At 44.3% G+C, this 26,640-nt stretch overlaps 1 protein-coding gene and 1 long non-coding RNA gene across 5 annotated transcripts in view; both read right to left on the bottom strand.

The window, feature by feature from the left end:
* fsd1l (fibronectin type III and SPRY domain containing 1-like) overlaps window positions 1-26,640 on the bottom strand; it is a 141,849-nt gene that overhangs the window by 85,476 nt on the left and 29,733 nt on the right. For all 4 annotated transcript variants that reach the window (XM_051929806.1, XM_051929805.1, XM_051929804.1 and 1 more), the window contains exons 2-3: window positions 21,833-21,928; window positions 18,454-18,585 (exon numbers count right to left, since the gene is read on the bottom strand). In XM_051929806.1, the coding sequence (XP_051785766.1) occupies window positions 18,454-18,585; window positions 21,833-21,928 (228 nt within the window). The remainder of the gene's footprint in view (window positions 1-18,453; window positions 18,586-21,832; window positions 21,929-26,640) is intronic.
* LOC127528801 (uncharacterized) lies at window positions 15,577-17,118 on the bottom strand. Its single transcript, XR_007935412.1, has 3 exons — window positions 16,256-17,118; window positions 15,781-15,801; window positions 15,577-15,629 (listed from the first exon to the last, which is right to left on the bottom strand). It is a non-coding gene; the product is annotated as an uncharacterized LOC127528801 (long non-coding RNA).

Consider the following 26,640-nt stretch of genomic DNA (forward strand, 5'->3'; position numbering starts at 1 on the left):
CTTGAACTCGCCATACACTCCTGCAGCTACAAAAGGGTTCGAATGAAAACCTCCTGCAGCCACTGGGGCCCTCCAGGACCGGAGTTGGGGACCCTTGGTTTACAAAGTGGAGGTAATAAACATTTTTGCTTTGCTAAACCATAACCTATTATCTATGGGAGAGGAGCGAAAGCTTTTGATTCGTCCAAAATTTTGACCTCCGGTTTTCGACATTTTAGGATCCCCTGGATACTGAAAACGTCAATACCTCGATGATGGGTGTGTCTGCGTGTCACAGTTTCTTGAGGACGGCCTACAGCTAAATGGCTGGACGGAAAAATACCAAACTCGAAAACCTAAGTCTGTTATGAGAGGACGAAGTGCTGATTAGTTTTTGAGCCAAAGTGTGCGAGAGAAAGAGGCACTCGAGAGGAACCCTCAAATATTGTAATTCTGAGATTACCGTATTTTTCGCACCATAAGACGCACTTTTTTTTCCCCAAAAGAAGGTTGGAAATGTCTGTGCGTCTTATGGAGCGAATATTGCGTCACGGACCATGATGTGTATTACCTGACAAAAGTTGACAACCAGGGGTAGAGGGTGACAAAACTCACTGTTACGTTACAGGCATTCCCTCTGTGCTTGGAGGAATGTTAGACTCCTTGACTCGGCATCTAATCCTTGCGTGTGCGTGAGTTGCGAAATGTAAACAAATATAACCAAAGGCAAGATGGCGTCGACATCTCATGAGGAAGCGAAGCGAGTGCAGAAAACAAAATACTCAGCAGACGATGTTTTGCGCATTATCACTGAGTCGGACTCTGGACTCGACAGATTACCAGCCGCTGGACTACTTCAGGCTGTTCTTTCCTGAAGTTGCCTTTCAGCGACTGTCAGACGAGACAAACAGGTATGCAGAGCAATTTTTTGAATCGAGGGCTGTGCTTGCACCGCATTCTCGTTTTTCAAACTGGAAACCCACAACAAAACACGAGATGAAGGGCTTTGTGGCATTACATATATAGATGGGACTAGACTGGTGATATAACTTCAGGGAGCATTGGTCCAAACGTGCTTTGTCCCCTGGCGGCTTTGGACAGGTTATGTCACGTGATGATAGGTACGTGCTCCTGCAAAGTGATTGTGAGCAACTGAGCTTCATAAATTCTGACAATAGCGATGAGGAGTTCTTAGGGTTTCCATAAAACTAGAAGAGTGCTTGAACCTTAAAGTCTCTCCTTATTTGTTGATGACAGTGATGATGTTTCTTAATAGTGCTGTTGAATTTACATGGTTGAAATATTATTCTGCTATATTTTATTAAACATATTAGTGCACCGTTTGCGTTCAGAATATTTTTTTTCTTGTTTTCATCCTCTAAACCTAGGTGCGACTTATGGTCAGGTGCGTCTTATGGTGCAAAAAATACGGTAATTAGGAATTCTTCTCGTCAGTTGCTATCATAATGGCCTATTATATGATCAGAAAGATCAGCATCAGAGCGGAAAATAATTACTGAAATGTTGGAGAAGAGTTTCAGGTAGCTTGTTTTCCGAGGGCCCCTACTGACGCTCAGGTCCAAATTTTTTCATATTAAACATACAGTGCCCTCCATAATTTTTGGGACAAAGACATACATCTCCTTGATCTCCCCCTCTGCTCCACAGTTTAAAATTACAAATCATACAATTCAGACATTGTGATTAACGTGCACACTGCAGACTTCATTTAAGGGGATTTGCAGACATTTTGGTCACACCACTTTTTCTACACGCCCCAATTTCAGGGCACCATAATGTTTGGGTCCATCGGTGCCACAGGTGTCTTTGATTCCTCAGGTGGGCTTCATGGCTCCATCAGACACCTCGGCTTACTTCTACCCTTTGGAGTCTGTAGCTGCCATTGTTCAACATGAGGACAAGAGCTGTGCCAGTGAAAGTCAAAGAAGCCCTTATAAGGCTGAAAAATGAGAATAAAACCATCGGAGACATCGGGAAAACCTTAGGATGACCGAAATCAACGGTCTGGAATATCAGGAAGAAGACACTGGTGGGCTCAGGGATCACAAATGGGACTGGTAGGCCAAGGAAGACCTCTACTGCTGAGGACAGAAGAATCCTCACTATGGTCATGAAAAAGCCCCCAACGCCTGTCTGACAGATCACGGACAGTCTTCAGGGGGCCGATGTGTGTGTGTCAGAGACGACTATCAGCAGAAGACTCCATGAACAGAAACACAAAAGAGGACACACTGCAAGACTGAGATCACCGAAACAGGATGGCCAGATTACAGTGTGTGAAAAAAGAGCCTGCAGAATTCTGGGAAAAGGTCTTGTGGACCGACGAGACAAAGATGAACCTCATCAGGGTGACGGAGAGAGCAAAGTGCGGAGATGAAAAGGATCTGCCCGAGATCCAAAGCAGACCACCTTATCAGTTAAACATGGCGGTGCTGGGAGTGTTATGGCTTGGGCATGTATGGCTGCCACAGGTCCTGGCAACCTTCTCTTCATTGGTGATGAAACTGCTGACGTCACAATGAATTCTGAGGTGTGTAGAAACGTCTGATTTGCTCAAGTTCCAGCCAGAACCTCCAAACTCAGTGAATGGCGCTTCATCCTACAAACAAGATAATAATAAATAGAGCCAAGTACCAGGAAATTCTTTAGAAGAATCTGCTGCCATCCATCAGAACAATGAGGATGAGGTGTAGGTGGACCTTCTGGCAGGATAAACATCCCGAACATTCTGCAAAGTGGTTCCAGATGAAGATAATAAAGGTGCCGGAACATTTGTGGAAGGAACTGAAGATCAAGATTCATCAGTGAGACCCTCAGAATCTCTCAAGATTGAAAGAAGAACACTAAACATTGTGAGAGACTCATTTCTTTGTACAGGAAGTGTCTTGAAACTGACAATTGCAAAAAAAAAGTCTTCTCCACCAAGGAGTAAGTAAATTGCAGCTTGTGTGTTCAATACTTTTTTCCGTGTCGTTCCACTTTAGATAGATAGATAGATAGATAGATAGATAGATAGATAGATAGATAGATAGATAGATAGATAGATAGATAGATAGATAGATAGATAGATAGATAGATAGATAGATAGATAGATAGATAGATAGATAGATAGATAGATAGATAGATAGATACTTTATTAATCCCAATGGGAAATTCACATTCTTCAGCAGCAGCATACTGATACAATAAATAATATTAAATTAAAGAATGATAACAATGCAGGTGAAAAACAGAAAAACAGACAATAACTATGTATAATGTTGAATGTTAACGTTTACCCCTCTGGGTGGAATTAAAGAGTCGCATAGTTTGGGGGAGAAACGATCTCCTCAATCTGTCAGTGGAGCAGGACAGTGACAGCAGTCTGTCGCTGAAGCTGCTCTTCTGTCTGGAGATGATACTATTAAGTGGATATTTATTGCACATTTCTTTGGTTATGCCATTTAGTGAATGAATTAACTGTGCTACCTCTCCTTTAACTGCCACCTTATCGTGGTGGAGGGGTTTGCGTGTCCCAATGATCCTAGGAGCTCTGTTGTCCGGGGCTTTATGCCCCTGGTAGGGCCACCCAAGGCAAACTGGTCCTAGGTGAGGGATGAGACAAAGAGCGGCTAAACAAACCTCCTATGATGAAAAACAATTTTGGACGGCGTTTTCCCTTGCCCGGACGCGTGTCACCGGGGCCCCACTCTGGAGCCAGGCCTGGAGGTGGGGCTCGATGGCGAGTGCCTGGTGGCCAGGCCTGCACCCATGGGGCTCGACCGGGCACAGCCCGAAGAGGCAACATGGGTCCCCCTTCCCATGGGCTCACCACCTATGAGAGGGGCCAAGGAGGTCGGGTGCAGTGTGAGTTGGGTGGTGGCCGAAGGCGGGGACCTTGGCGGTCTGATCCTCGGCTACAGAAGCTGGCTCTTGGGACGTGGAATGTCACCTCTCTGAAGGGGAAGGAGCCTGAGCTAGTGCGTGAGGTTGAGAGGTTCCGGCTAGATATAGTCGGACTCACCTCGACGCACAGCTTGGACTCTGGAACCAATCTCCTTGAGAGGGGCTGGACTCTCTACCACTCTGGAGTTGCCCCCGGTGAGAGGCGCCGAGTGGGTGTGGGTATACTTATTGCCCCCCAACTTGGAGCCTGTACATTGGGGTTTACCCCGGTGGACGAGAGGGTAGCCTCCCTTCGCCTTCGGGTGGGGGGACGGGTCCTAACTGTTGTTTGTGCGTATGCACTGAACAGCAGTTCGGAGTACCCACCCTTTTTGGAGTCCCTGGAGGGGGTGCTAGAGGGCATACCTTCTGGGTACTCCCTCGTTCTGCTGGGAGACTTCAATGCTCACGTGGGCAATGACAGTGAGACCTGGAAGGGCGTGATTGGGAGGAATGGCCCCCCCGATCTGAACCCGAGCGGTGTTTTGTTATTGGACTTCTGTGCCCGTCACGGATTTTCCATAACGAACACCATGTTCAAGCATAGGGGTGTTCATATGTGCACTTGGCACCAGGACACCCTAGGCCTCAGTTCGATGATCGACTTTGTGGTCGTGTCGTCGGACTTGCGGCCACATGTCTTGGACACTCGGGTGAAGAGAGGGGCGGAGCTATCAACTGATCACCACCTGGTGGTGAGTTGGCTTCAATGGTGGGGGAGGATGCCGGTCTGGCGTGGTAGGCCCAAACGTGTTGTGAGGGTCTGCTGGGAACGTCTGGCAGAGCCCCCTGTCAGAAGTAGCTTCAATTCCCACCTCCGGCAAAACTTCGACCACATCCCGAGGGAGGTGGGGGACATTGAGTCCGAATGGGCCATGTTCCGTGCCTCTATTGTTGAGGCAGCTGACCGGAGCTGTGGCCGTAAGGTGGTCAAGTGCCTGTCGTGGCGGCAATCCCCGAACCCGTTGGTGGACACCGGCGGTGAAGGATGCCGTCAAGCTGAAGAAGGAGTCCTACCGGTCCCTTTTGTCCTGTGGGACCCTGGAGGCAGCTGATAGGTACCGGCAGGCCAAGCGGAATGCAGCTTTGGTGGTTGCTGAGGCAAAAACTCGGGCGTGGGAGGAGTTTGGGGAGGCCATGGAGAACGACTTTCAGACGGCTTCGAGGAGATTCTGGTCCACCATCCGGCGTCTCAGGAAGGGGAAGCAGTGCAGTGTCAACACTGTATATGGTGGGGATGGTGCGCTGCTAACCTCGACTCGGGGCGTTGTGGGTCGGTGGGGGGAATACTTCGAAGACCTCCTCAATCCCATTAACATGCCTTCCAATGAGGAAGCAGAGCCTGGGGACTCAGAGGTGGGCTCCCCCATCTCTGGGACTGAGGTCACCGAGGTGGTCAAAAAACTCCTTGGTGGCAGGGCCCCGGGGGTGGATGAGATACGCCCGGAGTTCCTCAAGGCTCTGGATGTTGTAGGACTGTCTTGGTTGACACGCCTCTGCAACATCACATGGACATCAGGGACAGTGCCTCTGGATTGGCAGACCGGGGTGGTGGTCCCCCTCTTTAAGAAGGGGGATCGGAGGGTGTGTTCCAACTACAGAGGGCTCACACTCCTCAGCCTCCCTGGAAAAGTCTATTTGGGGGTCCTGGAGAGGAGGGTCCGTCGGATAGTCGAGCCTCGGATTCAGGAGGAACAGTGTGGTTTTCGTCCTGGTCGCGGAACAGTGGACCAGCTCTACACCCTTAGCAGGGTCCTGGAGGGTGCATGGGAGTTTGCCCAACCAGTCTACATGTGTTTTGTGGACTTGGAAAAGGCATTCGACTGTGTCCCTCTGGGAATCCTGTGGGGGGTACTCCGAGAGTATGGGGTACCGGCCCCCCTGATAAGGGCTGTTCGGTCCCTGTACGATCGGTGCCAGAGCTTGGTCCGCATTGCCGGCAGTAAGTCGAACCCGTTTCCAGTGAGAGTTGGACGCCGCCAGGGCTGCCCTTTGTCACCGATTCTGTTCATAACTTTTATGGACAGAATTTCTAGGCGCAGCCAGGACGTTGAGGGGGTCCGGTTTGGTGGACTCAGGATTGGGTCACTGCTTTTTGCAGATGATGTTGTCCTGTTTGCTTCATCAGGCCGTGATCTTCAGCTCTCTCTGGATCGGTTCGCAGCCAAGTGTGAAGTGGCTGGGATGGGAATCAGCACCTCCAAATCCGAGACCATGGTCCTCAGCCGGAAAAGGGTGGAGTGCCCTCTCAGGGTTGGTAGCGAGATCCTGCCCCAAGTGGAGGAGTTCAAGTATCTCGGGGTCTTGTTCACGAGTGAGGGAAGAATGGAGCGTGAGATCGACAGGCGGATCGGTGCGGCATCCGCAGTAATGCGGGCTCTGCATCGGTCTGTCGTGGTGAAAAAGGAGCTGAGCCGCAAGGCGAAGCTCTCAATTTACCAGTCGATCTTTGTTCCTACCCTCACCTATGGTTATGAACTATGGGTAGTGACCGAAAGAACGAGATCGCGAATACAATCGGCTGAAATGAGTTTCCTCCGCAGGGTGTCTGGGCTTTCCCTTAAAGATAGGGTGAGAAGCTCAGTCATCCGGGAGGGGCTCAGAGTAGAGCCGCTGCTCCTCCGCATCGAGACGAGTCAGATGAGGTGGCTCGGGCATCTGATCAGGATGCCTCCTGGACGCCTCCCTGGTGAGGTGTTCCGGGCACGTCCAACCGGGAGGAGGTCCCGGGGAAGACCCAGGACACGCTGGAGGGACTATGTCTCTCGACTGGCCTGGGAACGCCTTGGGATTCTCCCGGAAGAGCTAGAAGAAGTGGCCGGGGAGAGGGAAGTCTGGGCATCTCTGCTCAAGCTGCTGCCCCCGCGACCCGACCTCGGATAAGCGGGAGACAATGGATGGATGGATTAACTGTGCTAAACGTCTAAGATGGACTGAAATCTAAATAATAAATATAGACCTAATTGTTGGACCATCTACTGAAATGTATTCTGTAATGCCTGTAGTAATAAAATGCATTGCATTTTTCATTCCAACAGATGGCGCATCACAAACATTAGCTCTGCTTTTATGAATCCCTCACCAAATAGCACATAATCGAGACACCACAGATACACAGACACTTGTCCTTTTATTGAGATGGACATTGATTGGATACCAAGGCCTCGTCTAACGTAGCTGCTATGGAAATGTGTTTAATGGGAATACTGTTGATGTGTTGAAAACGTGTTTCGCCCACTTATGAACCACTAGGGGGTGCTGCAACACCCCAAACCCAGACACAACAGCCCTGAAGCAGCTTCAGATTCCAACAAAGAGACTTATAGTCACAAATACCTTAAAGTATTCCACAGTTCCAGCAATATGACTCTCCACTTTACCACTCCACCTGGGTGGGCTTCATCCGCCTCCTCTCCTGTTTCTGACTCCCCTGGTGAGGCAGAGCAGTTTCCTTTATACCCGACCAGTACTTCCAGTGCTATTACATTGCATCCAAGAAGCACTTCTGGGTCAGGTGGAACCTCTCCCTGATAGAGTCTGCCTCCAACAGCTCCCCCTAGGGGCACCCGAGGACCCCAACATGGGTTCCCCCACCAAAACTACAACTCCCATGTTACCCTGTGGGTGTCCAAATGGGATGCACACCAGAGGGATGGCACCACCCAGTGTACTGGGAAAGCACATTGGCTCTAGGAAGCAGTCTCAACCCTGTCCATCCATTATAATGGCCTCCTGACCAAGAAAGGTTCCACGAATCAACCTGGTTGAGATGTCCATCCAATCACATTCTTCCATTAAAAAGGGCCTCCCGGCCAGTTAAGGTACCATCCATCCTGGCCGGGATGCCAGCCAATCCAAGTTGTCTGTTATACACTGTAGAATCTTATATAATCAGTGGAACAATGCTGGTCCAAAGCTCCAGAGTCCTTGGGTTCAGATGCTGTCTGTGTGTGGAGCTTATAGGTTCTTCCTGGGTCTGTGTGGGTTTTCCTTCAGTGCTTTTCTACTGAATTTCTGTCACATTCCAAATAGGCGTGCACATGTGTGTGGGTGGGTGTGTTAGATAAGCCGAACCCATGTGAGTGAGCTTGACAAAGCTTAAGAGGGCTTGATGGTTGATCGCTTGATACATCTGGACACCACGTTGGCACACAGCAGGTTTCAGGTCACTAGAAAGCAGGATGTGGGCCCAGCTTGGAGCTGGTGGCTTCCTGCTAGCAGAAGGCAGGTAATCCAATATACGGCAAGAATGTCTGACCCTCCGAGACATAGCCAGGCCGACTGAGGCTGGCAGGAGGCCAGGGAGAAAGTTCATCCAGTGCTAACAGCTGGTTCCCAGTTCTGAGAGATGGGATCTTACTTGTCTTGAGGGGAGAGAGTGACAGAGATAGAATGCTGTGTTTCAGACAGGATATCCCCTGTGGCTGGGGTTCAAATAGATAGATAGATAGATAGATAGATAGATAGATAGATAGATAGATAGATAGATAGATAGATAGATAGATAGATAGATAGATAGATAGATAGATACTTTATTAATCCCAAGGGGAAATTCACAAAAAAAATTCGCATTGTCGCATTTATGTCAATTTTTATGTTAATGGTGCTGATTATTTAGTTTCTTATGTCAGTGTGTCTTCTGAGATGTCAGTGTGTCTTCTGAGATGTTCCTTGTGTTTAATGGGTGGTCTCAAACCTTCCCATCACCACAAGGGACTGTCATCAGCACTATAAAGGCTTAGGAAAACCAACAGTCCCTTGCGGTTCATTGAATGATCTTGAGGTGTTTTGAGTTTCTCCACTGATTATTGTTCTTGTGCTTTTGGTTTTGATTTCCTGGATTTTTGACCTCTGTGCTATGATTTCCAACTACTCTTCAGATTTGTGTATTTAGACATCATTTCAGCTAGACTGCCTTTGCCTTTGTGCTCCTTGGAGCGTATGTTGTGTCACAGAGTATTGTTGTAAATTTTTTTTTCTACTTTTAAAGATTCAGCATTTCACCTTTTCATTTGTAGCCAGAGTTTGATGGCTTTCCCCCCTCTAGTAAGTATTTCCTGAAAGTCTGTGCACTTGGGAACTCTCTTTAAGAGAGGGCAGCCAAGCCTGAGGAGCTAGCTGTTATAATGCAGTAGTACAAAATGGCAAAGAAACAGGTAAGTAGGCCTCAAAATAAATAGAAACCTAACCAGGACTTCATTGACCAGCCTCAGCAACAGGCCACACCGCAGGCAGCTAGACTCCAAACTCCAGAAGCAGGCTTAGGCCTGCACAATCCCAAAATGATGTAATAGGAATTCACAATCTAATATAACCTTAACTGTCCAAAAATTAGAAAACAGAGGAAAACTGTAAAACATCTGGCTTGATGTTCATTTTTGCGCTATTTGTCTAATTTGATTTCTTCTTCTTCTTCTATCTATCTATCTATCTATCTATCTATCTATCTATCTATCTATCTATCTATCTATCTATCTATCTATCTATTATATAGTGCCTTTCCTATCTATCTATCTATCTATCTATCTATCTATCTATCTATCTATCTATCTATCTATCTATCTATCTATCTATCTATCTATCTATCTATCTATCTATCTAATCCTGCCAACTATGCTAAAATCTATCTATCTATCTATCTATCTATCTATCTATCTATCTATCTATCTATCTATCTATCTATCTATCTATCTATCTATCTATCTATCTATCTATCTATCTATCTAATCCTGCCAACTATGCTAAAATCTATCTATCTATCTATCTATCTATCTATCTATCTATCTATCTATCTATCTATCTATCTATCTATCTATCTATCTATCTATCTATCTATCTATCTATCTATCTAATCCTGCCAACTACGCTAAAATCTATCTATCTATCTATCTATCTATCTATCTATCTATCTATCTATCTATCTATCTATCTATCTATCTATCTATCTATCTATCTATCTATCTATCTAATCCTGCCAACTACGCTAAAATCTATCTATCTATCTATCTATCTATCTATCTATCTATCTATCTATCTATCTATCTATCTATCTATCTATCTATCTATCTATCTATCTATCTATCTATTGCATGACTTCAACATGGGATCTGCCCCAGAGCAGGACAATTCTCAATGAGCTACGCACAAGACCCCCATCTTCAATCTCAGAACTGGGCACTGCTACCTCAATAAACACCTCACGAGGCGGGGTCTCACAGAATCAGCAAGAGGTGAATGTGAAGGAACAGACCCCTGAGCACACACTCAAGATATGCCCTCATCTGCTGGCACTGAGAAGCAATTATTGGCCAGAGTGTGCCAACCTCTTTATCAAGCTCAGGGGTCTTCTGACAAACTACAATGGACAGCAGACTTCCACAGCTGTAGGACTTGATTGTGGAAGAAGAAGAGATCCTGTGAACTTTTTTGGTGCCCTTGATCACAGAGGGAACTGACTTGCAGCAGGCAAAGTGCCAACCTGTTACGGTGAAAATAACAGCATTTGAGAGGATCGAATGAAGGTCCTGACGGGACACCATTTTGCTGTGTTCAACCAGATGGCATCACATGTACCAAAAGCATAAGGAGTTGTGTGACATCATAGAGCAGAACCAGTAATCTTCATTAGCATCCCTAACAATTAGCTGCAGCCTGCTCCATGTCGCCAGCGGGAAGCGACACCGTCTATAATTAGTCAATTGAGCTGCCCCCCCACCCCCACACTGAGCTTCTCATCGAACATGCCAGCTCTTCAGGCCTTCTCACATTTACGGGAGCAAACAACTGATCTCATCAGAGTGTAGCCTCACTGTACGTCCTCTGAGACCCCAGCTCTGGCTAAGCGCCATGCTGAGTCACACTGCCCTGGCATCTTCATCTATTTCATGACATAAAGTTTTTTGGAGAGAAAGCAGAAATAAATGTATTAAAGCAGGAAGCAGAAGTAAAGAGTAAGAGTGAGCCGAAACAAGTTAAGAGAGATACACTAAAAGAAGGTGATAGTACGCCACATGAGGTTGAATGGAATCCCCACTTTCCCACCCCAATTCTCCCCCCAGATCCCTGATTCCTTATACCTTTGGCTTGTCTCACTCCACCATTGAGCCATTGCACCAAATCACCACCCCAACCTTTAAACTGCACCTGGGGGTTCATCTCCTGGGTTCACTTCCAGGGTCAGTTGTGCCCCATGCAGCTTCACCCCAGCATCCTTATCTCACTGACCTGGACAAATGCTTATTGTACCTTTAAGGCTACGTCCACACAACTCTATTTTCGTTACAAAATTCAGACATTAGTCTCCTTATTTCACCTTTCGTCTCTCTTCACCGGTGTTTTTAACGCCCGAAAAAATGAGACTTTTGAAACGCTCTCCAGAGACTTACACTTTTAAAAATGGCAGCCATACAGATGGGCAAGAATGGAGAGTCTATTCGCGCTCTGATTGGTTCATTTTTATTTCGAGGCCCCTCCCTGACTGATTCTCATTACCACCTCTCATTCCTGTTGTGATCTGAGAAGTTCCAAAGCAGTTAAGGTCCAAACACTCTCAACATCTCTTCCAATAATGTCCACTAGTGGGGGAAAACACTGTCAAAAACCCCTGGTTAGATACAAGCGGGCCTCAAAAATAAAAGATTTATTCTTCGCAAAATGCTCTTCCATACAATGAGCCAGAGAAGCAATGGAACTGCACAAAAACACAAAGGCAATCCAGAGCACACAAAGTCCCAATATGGTGATCCAGAAATGTGGTGAAAAATCCAGAATTTCACAAAATCGAATCTAATCGAATGAAATGGTTTCTCTGTTTTGACAAAGGTGATGTAGGCGGAGAACATGCATCCCGACCGGTAAAGAAATCGGTCTCTTACCCTGACAGCAGGCCAAAACAGATGGACAGATGGGTTGGCTGGCTAGATGAAGAAATAACTTTGTGCCAACTACACTAAAATCTATCTATCTATCTATCTATCTATCTATCTATCTATCTATCTATCTATCTATCTATCTATCTATCTATCTATCTATCTATCTATCTATCTATCTATCTATCTAATCCTGCCAACTACGCTAAAATCTATCTATCTATCTATCTATCTATCTATCTATCTATCTATCTATCTATCTATCTATCTATCTATCTATCTATCTATCTATCTATCTATCTGTCTATCTATCTATCTAATCCTGCCAACTATGCTAAAATCTCTTTCTTTCTTTCTTTCTTTCTTTCTTTCTTTCTTTCTTTCTTTCTTTCTTTCTTTCTTTCTTTCTTTCTTTCTTTCTTTCGTTCGTTCGTTCGTAATAACTTTGTGCCCGGCCTGACTAATATGTAGCCTGGACCGGTAGAAACCGGAACTTGGGAGCAGTTCCACTCCCCATACAATAGGTTGCAGTAGTCCTCTTATAGGAGCCCAGTTGTGACACCCACAGGGATACTTGGGAGTTGGTGTCTAGAAGTACAACTCTGTTGGGGTCCCTGGGTGCCAGTAGAGGGTGCTATTTGCTGCCTCCTTACTTTCTATATGACTCAGAAGTGCTTCCAGAAAGACATGGAAGCATTCCCGGGTCCAGCTTGAAAAGAAGCCCACCTCCTTGCATCAGTTCAGTCACAGTTGGGAGGCAGCAGGCAACACTCAATGGGGAGGAAGAACTTGTTTGATTTGGTGTGTATTATGACTGGACTTTGGAAGGGCGATTTTGGGAAAGGTCAGTTTTCCAACCCGCTTCCTCCTAACACAGGGTCACAGGGGTCTGCTGGAGCCAATCCCATCCAGCACACGGTGCAAGGCAGGAACAAACCCTGTGCAGGGCGCCACCCCACCTCAGGGCACACAACTTTGGGAAAGGTGCTTGGGTTAATAAAAGTCTTTTACTTAACCTACAAGTGCATTGGATTTTACTATGTCTGTCCTTTGCAGCTCAGTGGTGCCCCCTGGTGGTTACAGTGAATTTATCCAGATTTGATCTTCCTGTAGCTCTTTTAGGGCGGATGTCGACTTTTGTCGACAGGAGGGGTTGAAGGCGAATGTTGACAAAAGTCGACATCCAGGGATAAAGGGCGACAATCAGCTGTTAATGGCGACAAATCTCACTGTCACGTCACAGGCATTCCCTCTGTGCTTGGAGGAATGCTAGACTCGTTGACTCGGCAAATAAACATTGCGTGTGCGTGAGTTGCGAAATGTAAACAAAGGCAAGATGGCACCGACATGTGAAAAGGCAGCGAAGCAAGTGCAGAAAAGAAAACACTTGGCAGACGTTGTTTTGCGCATTACCGCGGAGTCGGACTCTTGATTTTTCAGAATCGGACTTTATTGGCAGTGATCAGGAGATCGAGCAAGAGAGTTAGAAGCAGGCATCAGCTGATCAGACACCAGCCGATGCCGCGTGAGCGGATCTGCTGCCAGTTGAGTGCCTTCGCGCAGCCGATGCATCTACGGCAAGGTTCGCATGGGATAAATACACATACATTGATCCGTTGAGAGCCGATATGGCTACCGGAGTTTACAAGACGGCGTGGCTTGCTGTTGGACACGACAGATCACCAGCTGCTGTACTTCAGGCTGCTCTCTCCTGATGTTGCTTTTCAGCTACTGTCAGACGAGACAAACAGGTAGGCAGAGATTTTTTTTGAATCGCGGGCTGCGTTTGCATCGCATTCTCGTTATTCAAAGTGGAAACCCACAACGAAAGACGAGATGAAGCGCGCTGTGGCATTACAAATAGAGATGGGACAGAACTGGTGAGATAACTTCAGGGAGCATTGGTCCAAACGTGTTTTGTCCCCTGGTGGCTTAGGTACGTGCTGCTGCAAAGTTTTATTCACTTCTGTAATAAACAGAAGCAAATCCCATGGGGTGAGCCAGGCTATAATGCCATACATAAAGTTCATAAAGTTTCAGAAGATGAAAAGAGGTGACAATACGGTTTTCATGCAGGCAGAAAACTTGGTGGCAGTGGCATGGCACGATGGCAAATGGGTGACTTGTCTCTCTACAGTACACACTAACAATATATGTGAGAAAGTGCAGCAACAGACAATTGAAAAATAGGCATCAAAACAACACATAGAGAATTCAGGCTCATACAACATGCAAGACAGTAACATTTGTCAAAAGTAAATATTTTTTGTTGATTTGATATGTTAAACAATTGCTTTGTGTTCTTTTTTAAAAAATGTTAGTTTTTGGAAAAATATTCAGCCCTGGGAGAAAAGAAACAAAAAAAAAATTAGCCCTAAAAGAGTTAAACAGTATCTATAGATAAAAGTGATACTGTACAATATGACTAACATCATGCAAATTGTAGCCCAATTAATTGTGTGTTTATTTACACCAAGAATCCTGTCAAATTATATTGGGTTACTAAAGGTGGTACCCCATCTCTTTATCTGTGTTCCTTGTGTGATTTGACAACAGCTAGTGGACCTGGCACAAGGCAGGACTCAACTCTCGATGGCATGCCAGTCCATAACAAGACATACCATTTAATGGAATGTTTCCATCTATGGTTAATGGGAGGAAAGTGGAATATCCGGAAAACTTAAGAAGAATGGCGATACCCGGGGTTGGGTTTCAAACCCAGGTGCCCATAAGATATGAGATAACGGGACCAACAAGTCAGCCAGTTCAAATCAAAGAAATGATTCCACTTTGTATAAAAAATGGCAGTGTGTAAGTGGATGAAAAAAATTCTTCACACAGAAGAGAACTAAAGTCACAAATTAGGATAAGAGAGATTGGAAAAGGGATGGATGGATGGATGGATGGATGGATGGATGGATGGATGGATGGATGGATGGATGGATGGATGGATGGATGGGAACGAAAGATGTGGTCACAAAATAACCGGCCCTGAAGAAGATGACAATTGCTATTCCTTTTAGAATCAAGAGCCAGCTGGCACTAATGACACCAGGAAGATCACCACCCCCACCCCTCTCGTCACACGTAGCGGAAAGCAATGGCATTTAGTCTTTCGAGTCCCAGTTAAGGGGAAAAAAGGATTACACAAATGTCTGTTTGCAGGAAGCATCTGTGCCATTTAAGGCATTGATGTTTTGCTCCATTTGTTCAAAATTGTCCCGGGGGGTTCAGAGTGAATACAAAAGCTTCCTGTGGGCATCTGAAAACGTTAGGGCCCACGGTGGGAGGCTACGTATCCGAGTTAGATGAACGTGTGGGGAAAAAAAAAAACAACTTAGGAACAGAGCAAGCCAGAGGAGTCTGTAGTAAGTGCTGCCAGTGGGAAGATCAAACTGGGATACTGGACATGGAATCACGGGTGTGTAGACAAACTGGCTCGGTGGCATATCCATTTACAAATGCACCAATCTGGCGTGATTGTATACCTGGTTTGACTATATAGCGCCATTAACATCCTGCACCTCTCCATTGCTATGAAAAACAAGAATGCATTCAAATACAATTTGATAGACACTGGCAAAGTGAAGGATGGGTCTGGCATTTCTCAAACTAATTTCCTCACAATCACGGTGATCTCATGTTTTAGCCAGGGCTTCTGTACAGCCTGGGTGTCAAAGTCATGTTTCTTGTGGCCTATCCACCTCCTCAACTTGTCATCAGAATGATCTTCCTTCTTCTCCTTCTTCACTGTTTTCTTCTTCTTCTCCCTTTTCTTCTTCTTCTTCTGCTAGACTCCAATATAGAGCAGTTTTGGTGATGGAAGCTGCATCTCACCTCAACATGTGGCCTATCCACCTCCTTGACTTGTCATCAGAATGATCTTCTTCTTCTCCTTCTTCACTGTTTTCTTCTTCTTCTCCTTTTTTCTTCTTCTTCTGCTAGACTCCAATATGGAGCAGTTTTGATGATGGAAGCTGCATCTTACCTCAACACGTGGCCTATCCACCTCCTCAACTTGTCATCAGAATGATCTTCTTCTTCTCCTTCTTCACTGTTTTCTTCTTCTTCTCCTTTTTCTTCTTCTTCTGCTAGACTCCAATATAGAGCAGTTTTGATGATGGAAGCTGTATCTCACGTCAACACGTGGCCTATCCACCTCCTCGACTTGTCATCAGAATGATCTTCTTCTTCTCCTTCTTAGCCTTTTTCTTCTTCTTCTCCTTTTCCTTCTTCTTTTTCTTCTTCTTCTTCTGCTAGACTCCAATATAGAGCAATTTTGGTGATGGAAGCTGCATCTCACCTCAACACGTGGCCTGTCCACCTCCTTCGCCTTGTCATCAGAATGATCTTCTTCTTCTCCTTTTTCTTCTTCTTTTCTTCTTTTTCTGCCTGCTAGACTCCAGTATAGAGCAGTTTTGGTGATGGAAGCTGCGTCTCATCTCAACACGTGGCCTGTCCACCTCCTTCGCCTTGTCATCAGAATGATCTTCTTCTTCTTCTCCTTCTTCTTCTATGTCTTTTTCTACTTCTATGTAGGGTCAATGTTCCTGATCAACCTTCTCCATTGTGACGGGCAGCCACGGCCATTACCCATTGGATGGAAGGACCCGGGGAGGGAGAGCATTCACAAGGCACTACCTTCCCCGGGATGCTAGAGGGCAGCCATCCTGGGCAGCTGTGGCACCACAGATTTCCACAAGGCATGCTGGGAGTTGGAGTTTTAGCACAGCCCTGTTGGGTTTCCGTGGTTGGCCGCCAGGGGGAGCTGTAGAACCCTACTTTGGGTTTCCATCTCACCTGGGAGTGATTCCAGTTAATGCTGATGAGCCACCAGAAGTACTCCATGCTGTAACAGCTGTAAAAAGAGTCAACTCACTCCATTCGGGGAGCCACATTTGGGAGGAAGAGGGATGAAGCTTGACCGTGGAGGCGTGGAGGTGGAAAGGAGAAGAAAAGGAGAGACAGAAGGGACGTGTATTTGGTGTTCTTTGTCCTGAAAGGCATTTCCCCACCTGTAAAGAAAAGTGTGCCGTGCTAGAACTCGAGTCTCTGCCTGTCCATGTCGGGGTTGGGACTGCTGGAGCGCCTCTGATTTCTACACCATACAGCTCAGTCCTGCACCTCCTTGTCCTTCAGATCTTCTTTTACTTTCTCCGTCCACCTCCATGTTGGATTCCCTCACTTTCTGTTTCCCATGCCCATCACACTTTTCCCACATCTTCATTGTCTCTCCTCATCACACATCCACACCACTTCTACCTCTTTTCCTGCACTTTCTTAGATTTCTCTCCCACCTGTGATTGTCTCATTTCTTATTCTGACCATTTTTTGTAACTCCACACATCCATCTCCACATTCTCATTTCTGCCACATCCAACTTCTTCTCCTGCTCTCCCTCTACTGCCCATCATGTCTTAGCTCCATACATCATTGCTGGTCTTCCCGCCATCTTAAAACCTTCACCGTGGACCTTCACCTCATTCTTTCGATCACATGACCCTCCTGACACCTTCCTCCACTTGTTCCATCTGCACTGCACTCTATGGGTCACCTCTGTATCATTTTCTCCATCTTGTTTATTATGCCTGTTGTTATGTTGCTTGTTCTTTTTTGGGGGGGGTTCCCCAAGAGATGTGATCAACTACCAATCACTGCCAGGAACTGCCCTCCGTTTTATAAATATGGAGGGTCTTCCACAGTCCTTGATGGTTCATCGCTAAGCGCCTGGAAGGTTTGGTGAGTTTTTTTGGGGGGGATTTTTTGACCTTTTTTTTTTGCTGGTCTCTTTTGACCCCCCCTCCCCTTTGTTTTCTGTATTAGGACCTTGTTTGCTTCGGATTGCCATTTTGTTTGTTTCGTAAGTTCAAAACACACAGGATGTGTCTCATTAAAACCAACCCGAGCCTCTGGTGTCGTCTTTCAAAACTGACGTCTCCTCTCCTCTAAATTTACGGATTCCTCAGGGTGAGGAGACGTCCACCGAGGAACGCAGCCATCCATCCATTCTGGCTCAGGTTAAGAGTCATTCTTCAGCAGAGAATCCCGCGAGCCCCTCAAGTGCTGGCCACATGCTCCTCTTGGAGCCATTTCATGATCACCCAACTTCTCTGCACAACAGCACCGTCTCCATCACAACTCTCCCTCTTTACTTTCTTACCCTTTTACCTCCGTACCCTTCGTCTTTCTTCTTCGATCTGATCTCTCCCCTCTCTCTCAACTCAGGTACCCCATTTAATCCCCAGCAGGCACAGGCACCTTCATTGCAAACCCCAGAGCACTACACAAGTAATTAGCTGAACCATATGTTCCTCCATCAACACCCTGAGGCTGCTTCTCCATGCCACCATATGCACTTACTGTACTCCCTCCTGGAGCCTGAGCGGCCCTCGCCACAGACCTCAATAACGTCTTATCACATGAAAATGATCCAGGCACCCCCCAAAATTATACAGCAAGCAAGCACTCTTACCAGCTCAACTCTACCACCAGCCCCACAGAAACAGTTAAAACCAGCAGCAAACAAACAAGAGAGCATGATAGGCCAAGCTGGGATTCTCCACAAGTGTGTGGACAAAAGTACTGGACTGACCCCCCCAACCCACCACCCACAGCCCAACATGACAGACACCAATGTCATTAAGCAACAGGGCGCCTGTACCTGAAGTTCCTGCGTTTTCCTCGCCTGCTCCTGTTTTATGGTGTTGGTCATGCTTTCCTTCATCTCGTCCAGTACGGAGTAGATGGAATCAAATTCTTCATCGAGGTCTGCGAGAACTTTAGTGGAGTTAACCTGGAAAGAAAGAAAATTTAGAAGATCATTTAGAAAGCCTCGGGCATCAGAACATCCCTTCAGATTTACTTTATACCTTGTATGAGGGGCGGCATGGTGGCACAGTGTTAGCGCTGCTGCCTCACAGTAAGGAGACCTGGATAGATAGATAGATAGATAGATAGATAGATAGATAGATAGATAGATAGATAGATAGATAGATAGATAGATAGATAGATAGATAGATAGATAGATAGATTTTAGCGTAGTTGGCAGGATTAGATAGATAGATAGATAGATAGATAGATAGATAGATAGATAGATAGATAGATAGATAGATAGATAGATAGATAGATAGATAGATGATATAAAAGGCACTATATGATAGATTTTAATTTTAGTTTAGTAGATAGATCTTAAGTTTAGTGTAGTAGGCAGGATAACATAGATAGATAGATAGATAGATAGATAGATAGATAGATAGATAGATAGATAGATAGATAGATAGATAGATAGATAGATAGATAGATAGATAGATAGATAGAAAAGGCACTATATGATAGATAGATAGATAGATGATATAAAAGGCACTATATGATAAATAGATAGATAGATTTTAATTTTAGTTTAGTAGATAGATAGATCTTAAGTTTAGTGTAGTAGGCAGGATAACATAGATAGATAGATAGATAGATAGATAGATAGATAGATAGATAGATAGATAGATAGATAGATAGATAGATAGATAGATAGATAGATAGATAGATAGATAGATAGATAGATAGATAGATGTTTTTCCAAAATGTGTTGGCTTTTTTAGATGTTCTTTGGCAAAGTCCAATCTCGCCTTTCTGTTCTTGAGGCTTATGAGTGGCTTGCACCTTGCAGTGAACCCTCTGTATTTACTTTCATGCAGTCTTCTCTTTATGGTAGACTTGGATATCGATACGCCTACCCCCTGGAGAGTGTTGTTCACTTGCTTGGCTGTTGTGAAGCGGTTTCTCTTCACCATGGAAATAATTCTGCGATCATCCACCACTGTTGTCTTCCGTGGACGTCCAGGTCTTTTTGCGTTGTTGAGTTCACCAGTGCTTGCTTTCTTTCTCAGGATGTACCAAACTGTAGATTTTGCCACTCGTAATATTGTAGCAATTTCTCGGATGGGTTTTTTCTGTTTTCACAGCTTAAGGATGGCTTCTTTCACCTGCATGGAGAGCTCCTTTGACCGCATGTTGTCTGTTCACAGCAAAATCTTCCACATCCAAGCACCACACCTCAAATCAACTCCAGGCCTTTTATCTGCTTAATTGATAATGACATAACGACGGACTTGCACACACCTGCCCATGAAATAGCCTTTGAGTCAATTGTCCAATTACATTTGAGCCCCTGAAATGAAGGAATTGTGTTCAAAAAATGCTTTAGTTGCCTCACATTTTTATGCAATCGTTTTGTTCACCCCACTGAATTAAAGCTGAAAGTCTGCACTTCAACTGCATCTGAGTTGTTTCATTTAAAATTCATTGTGGTAATGTACAGAACCAAAATTAGAAAAAAGTTGTCTCTGTCCAAATATTTATGGACCTAACTCTAAGCCTGTTATGAGCTGACAAGGCGCTGATTAGTTTTTGAGCCAAATCGTGTGAAGAGAAAGATGCCCTCGAGCGGAACCCTCAAATACCTTAATTCTGCGTTTAATGATGAATTTGTCTCGTCAGTTGCTATCATAATGATCTATTTTATGATCAGAAAGATCAGCATCAGAGCGGTAAATAACTACTGAAATGTTAGAGAATAGTTCGGGTAACTCGGTTCTAGGGACGCAAAGCCTACTGACACTCACGTCTGAACTTTTTGGTTGTCACTTATCAACATTAATGTTACTTTAATTCATTGTATACTTTGTTTCCAAGACCTGTGCTATGGTCCCCAGCAGACGGGACCACCCGCAAGTCACTGCCACCCACCCTCTAAATATGGAGGGTCTCCCACAGTTCCTGGCGGTTCATTTCGAATGCACAAAGGAGTTTTTTTGATGAGTTTCTGTGTTTTTGCTACACTTTGTACCTTTTGTGAATTATTGGGTTTTTGACATTTTGCTCCCTTTTTTTTTTGCTTTGCGCCCAAAGCCCCACCATAAGCTAATATCTATGGAGGAGAAGCAAAAAGCTTTAGATTCACCAAAAAATTTAGGTCTGTGGTTTTTGACAGATCTCAACGTTTTAGGGTCGATGATGGGTGTGTGTCTGTCTGTGTGTCACAGTTTCTTGAGGACAGCCTTGAGCTAAAGCGGCTGGACGGAATAATCCCAAACTCGAAAATTAAGCCTGTTATGAGCTGGCGAGGTGCTGATTAATTTTTGAGCCAACTTGTGCGAGAGAAAGAGGAACCCGAGAGGAACCCTCAAATCCTGTAATTCTGCAATTAGTTATGAATTCTTCTCGTCAAATGCTATTGTAATGACCTGTTTTATGATCAGAAGGATCAGCCTCAGAGCGGTAAATAATCACTGAAATGTTAGAGAATAGTTCTTGTCATTTGGTTCCCAGGGTGCAAAGCCTACTGACGCTCACGTCCGAATCTCAGTCGAGCTTTTCATTTTCTCGTGACGGAAGTCAAGCGGGTCGCTGTCGGGAGTTCCGGGTGGACCATAATGTGGGTCTGACCTGAGACGACATTCTCTGGGGCGTTTGTTCTTTTATAGCCCACCGGCAATTAGAGGTGGGGTCATTTTAACACCCCTTGAGTCATTGTTTTTCTTTTGAAAGTTATTGTGCTGGATGAAAAGGGGTGACCAGGCAAGCACCTCAACACTTTCTAGACGCGACGAGTGTCCCTCCAAAATCGTCCACAATGTAGTCCAATGCTTTAGGATTGGAAACCCAACTGAATGAACTTGTGTATCTGCTAGTTTGAGTGCAAGTCAGTGGTCATAATAGCTGTGAGTTGAAATGTTAAGTCATTTTACGCAGCAATACAACCATAACAAGGTGGTGGAAACAATCAGAAAATGTAAATGTTGTTCTCTAACCCCAAATCAGATTTTGGTGTTTATGACTGGAAGGACACGTCTACTGCCACAGTTCACCTACTAAAAAGGAGAAAATTAGTAGAGAGCTGACATTCAAATTTGTTTAGCCACATCTGTGGAATATTCTAAAACTTCACTCTTTTCTTTTCATTTGCACCATTTACAGTAGCTTGCATTGCACTTAAGATTTTAGTTTAATTTATAGAAACCCTAAATAAGATCAGTTGACCATCTCACCTGAAGACCTTTCAACAAGTGACGGAGTGTTTCGATGAAGCTGTGGAGTTCCTCATTTTTGTTTGCTAATGTGGTGACTATCCTCTGTAAGGCCTCCTGAAATTAAAAAGAGAAAAACAACACACACACATTAAAAGATTAAAATGTTTCAAGAAAGAAACCATTTACACAACTATTTCTGAATTTTACTGTTCACAGTGGCTTTAAGTCATGACTATGCAGATAAATAGATATGAAAAGCACTATATGATAGATAGATAGATAGATAGATAGATAGATAGATAGATAGATAGATAGATAGATAGATAGATAGATAGATAGATAGATAGATAGATAGATAGATAGATAGATAGATAGATAGATAGATAGATAGATAGATAGATATTTTTTATTTTAATATAAAACTTTATTTTGCACAATAATAGAAGATATGAACACATCAATACAAATAACAATTTCTCAAGAAATATAACAATGACATTACTCCTCCACTCCTCCTACCCCACATATTAAGTCAAGTACACACGTCTGTATTTAGTATTCAGTACTCAAAAACAATCCTTCTAACATTTAACAAAACAATTGCACACCAGCTCTTCTACGTTATTCCAAATTGATTTTTAGTTGCCTCTCCTCAATAGAACACAGCACCCCCTTTGCTCTCCACACTTTTTCAAATTCTTCAATATTATACATTGTTTTATAATACGTAAATTCCAGATTAATTCTCGAAATTACATAAAATTTTAAAATAAAGAGTACATCATCTGGTAACATACCACTCTGTTTATTATTATGGCTTTTTAAAACGGCTAACTTTGCTTGCCCAGGTAAATAATTTAAAAGTTGAAGTTTTGATTATAGATAGATAGATAGATAGATAGATAGATAGATAGATAGATAGATAGATAGATAGATAGATAGATAGATAGATAGATAGATAGATAGATAGGAAAGGCACTATATAATAGATAGATAGATAGATAGATAGATAGATAGATAGATAGATAGATAGATAGATAGATAGATAGATAGATAGATAGATAGATAGATAGATAGATAGATAGGAAAGGCACTATATAATAGATAGATAGATAGATAGATAGATAGATAGATAGATAGATAGATAGATAGATAGATAGATAGATAGATAGATAGATAGATAGGAAAGGCACTATATAATAGATAGATAGATAGATAGATAGATAGATAGATAGATAGATAGATAGATAGATAGATAGATAGATAGATAGATAGATAGATAGATAGATAGATAGGAAAGGCACTATAGATAGATAGATAAACAGACAGATATGAAAGGCACTACATAGATAGATAGATAGATAGATAGATAGATAGATAGATAGATAGATAGATAGATAGATAGATAGATAGATAGATAGATAGATAGATAGATAGATAGATAGATAGTGGCTATTTATACAGTAGTCAGTAAACTCAAGATGGAGTCATCTGACTAAAGCCTATGTCACATGACTATTCCAGTGATTTCCATTTTATAGCCTTCCTTTATATAATTTTAGTGAATAGGAGGCAGTTGGCAGCACGTTCCTGTGTTTGGCGACTCAGTCTAATTAGTGTACTACTGAAGGTATAACCTGACATTCTGTTAGCCTGTGGCCACCGCCAGGGTGCACCTGTAGAATTGCTGAGCCTTTGGTTGCAGCACTTCCACCACACTCAGAAGTGTGGCCAGAAGAAGGTCATCAAGCACCTGGAGCACTTCCGGGTTTCCTATAAAAGAAGCCAGCTGCCACTACTTTGAGAGCCAGAGTCGGGAGGTGGAGGACAGAGCTTGCCAGGAGGAGTGGAGGTGGGCAGAGGAGAAGACAAACAAGAGAGAGGAAGAAAAGAAAAAGAAGAGAAGTGTGCTGTGAAGGTGGGAGAAGAGGGAAAGCATTTCCCAGGTGGAAAAATGTATTTGGGTTTGGGCAGCAAGAGCACCCTCTAGCGTTCCGGGGAAGGTAATGCTTTTTTCCCTGGTCCTTCCAGTATAGTGGCATCCGGGCTGGGCAAGGAAATCCCGGCCAGCCGCCACAGAAGAATCTGGATGAGATATTGGGACAGCTTTAAGTAGAATCTGGGTGATATATTGGGGACGGCTTAGCTATTAGTGAAACAAATGGGCCTGATGGCCTGAATGGCCTCCTCTCGTTTGTCAAATTTCTTATGTATTCTTATGTAACATTTCAACAGATACTGGACTTGTTTTCCATTCAACAACACACCAAGCCGAATTTCAAGCCTCCTTATGTTACGAATAAGCTTGACCTCCTCTGCTCCAAAGCTCCTCTTACACTGGATTCTGGGATTTCACGATGGTTTTTGGTTGCCGTATCTTAGAAGGCTCGATGGCGGGTTGCATTTTCAGGCTGTCACTCGCATCTTCTCAATTACCTGTAGGAATCAGTTTTATTGTGTTATTCGGCTAGGACTTGTCATCCATGAAGTGATTTGTCAGGAATTGTAATAAAACGTTCCTTGGGTGAAATTACAGCCTTTTGGATTTAAACCCCAGATAACAAGACAAACGCTGCAGAGGCCTTAACCCGAGCTCAGGTATAGCCTGCCATCTTTACACACGGGCTCTGCACCATCCAGCCGGCCTTCACACTCGTGTCCCTCAAAGTGCTGTCACCCTTTATCTGTCCACGTTAATGAGAATAAAACGTATCCACAAAACGGAGAAATCCGTGGAAGTACGCCAGCTGTCACTGCTCATTTCGATTCTGAATTATGCTGACATTTTTAATCATATGTTTGATGTCATAACAATGCAATGCAAAATGAAATCTAAAACACAAATGTACGGGGCGTGAAGGGACCTGAAGACTTTCAAAATCCCACCATGTGCATCACTGGATGACAAAGAGTAGCAGAGAAAATAATTGGAGAAAAGTACTCAACCTCTATATTTTTTCTTCAAACTGGGCATCCATCATGAGTGTCAGAATTGATGGAGTGACAACCCAAAGGGGATTGAGGATGTCCCCCTTATCCAGCTGGTAGGCTGTAATAGAAAGGCCATAGCAGTGGAGGTCTGATCTGGCCAGGAGGATCATCAATTCCGATTCTGGTTGGGATGAACAAATAATGGATGGATTGGGAGAGGTTTAGTCTTGCTATATGTACAGTCAGCTCCATTACGTATTTGGACACTGACACAGTTTTCATCATTTTGGATTTGTATGCCACCAGGGGTGTAGCACAGAACTCTGGGTCCTATTCATAATGGAACTGGATCCTACTGTATCTGAGTGAGTTGTGTTTGGTGATGGGGCACTGAAGCGCCACCTGGTGGCCACAATGCTAATATCATTATTATCCAGTCAGTCAGTCAGTCATTATCCATCCATCCATCCATTTTAAAACCCGCTGAATCCGAACACAGGGTCACGGGGGTCTGCTGGAGCCAATCCCAGCCAACACAGGGCGCAAGGGAGGAACAAATCCCTGAGCAGGGCACCAGCCCACCGCAGGGCACACACACACCAAGCACACACTAGGGACAATTTAGGATCGTCTTACTAATTCAGAAAACATTCGATGTGCGCTCAGCACCACACGATCCTCTGTCTGTTTCAATCCATCATGACACCACAATATTTTTCACTGACTGTGCGTTTCCTTTGTCCCTGCCACTCTTGCCGACATTAGTTTGGACAATGGAGGCTTCAGTGTTGAGTAAAAGAATGCAAGCCACCTTCACAATGCTGTTGTTCAATGCTTGAATGTTAGACTCGTGGCAGTTCATTGTGCGTTTAGGATGGCGTCTGAAGTACACAATAGAACTATGAACACCGTAAAGTTAGAGCGGACCCCTGGCCCCCGGAATTTGCTTTCTTTACTGGAGTTTCCGAGACAAACTGCCTTATAAGAGGGAATGTCGGCTGTCCTTATACACTCAAACAGGAGAAGATGGAGTTAATATACAGTAACTGGCTTGTGTATGGTTCTGCAACATTAAAAAGGAGTCAGAAGAAGAAAACAAAGTTCAAACTGCTGAAGAAATATTTAGAACGTAAAAGGGGATCGTTAGTAAGAACGCTGTCAATATACAGATCCTAAGGTCTGCCCATGTCTCTAATAGTTCTGTTCTTGTATTCCAGCCTGATAACACTGCACAACAAAGTTTTTGCTTCATGAACACTGTTGGCTGTATATCTTATAGATGTTTAGGTGCTGATCACGAACATCACGTCAAAATGTATCCATCACGTACCGTTTCAGTTTTGTCATGATTTGTATCCAAATATTTTCGCTCCCGTAAGTGACTTCTCAACAACGGTTTGTGCAGCCTGGGCGTGTCCAGCCATGGAATCAGGGCAGGTTGGAAGCTGTTCTGTGGAAGTTGACGTCCTGGACAGGTCTGTATGAGCTTGACGCTGTCTCAGTGTGCTATAAAGGTGGTTGGCATACATCGATTTGGTTAATCTAGATAGTCAGTGTGTATGTAGAGTATCAGTATAGTAAAGTATAGTATCTGTAGCTATATAACAGTAAGTAAGCTTGATGCTATAGACGTCTTGGTGTCTCGTCAATGTCATAACAGCCACAATACATTCTGCTATATCTGTGTGTGGTGAATATACACTTACGCCTCTGAGACGTTGGATGACTGCTCTTGTGAAGAAAGCTTATCATCTGTATTTCGGCTGGTGATCAAGACAAGGAATGGGCGCCTCACATTTGCTGTGCGACATGTGCTGTCAGTCTGAGAGCCTGGCTCAGGGGCCCTCGAAAGACGATGCCGTTTGCTGTTCCGATGATATGGCGAGAACAGAAAG

This window comes from Erpetoichthys calabaricus, chromosome 7 (assembly GCF_900747795.2).
Source record: "Erpetoichthys calabaricus chromosome 7, fErpCal1.3, whole genome shotgun sequence".
In the NCBI taxonomy this organism is placed as follows: domain Eukaryota; kingdom Metazoa; phylum Chordata; class Cladistia; order Polypteriformes; family Polypteridae; genus Erpetoichthys; species Erpetoichthys calabaricus.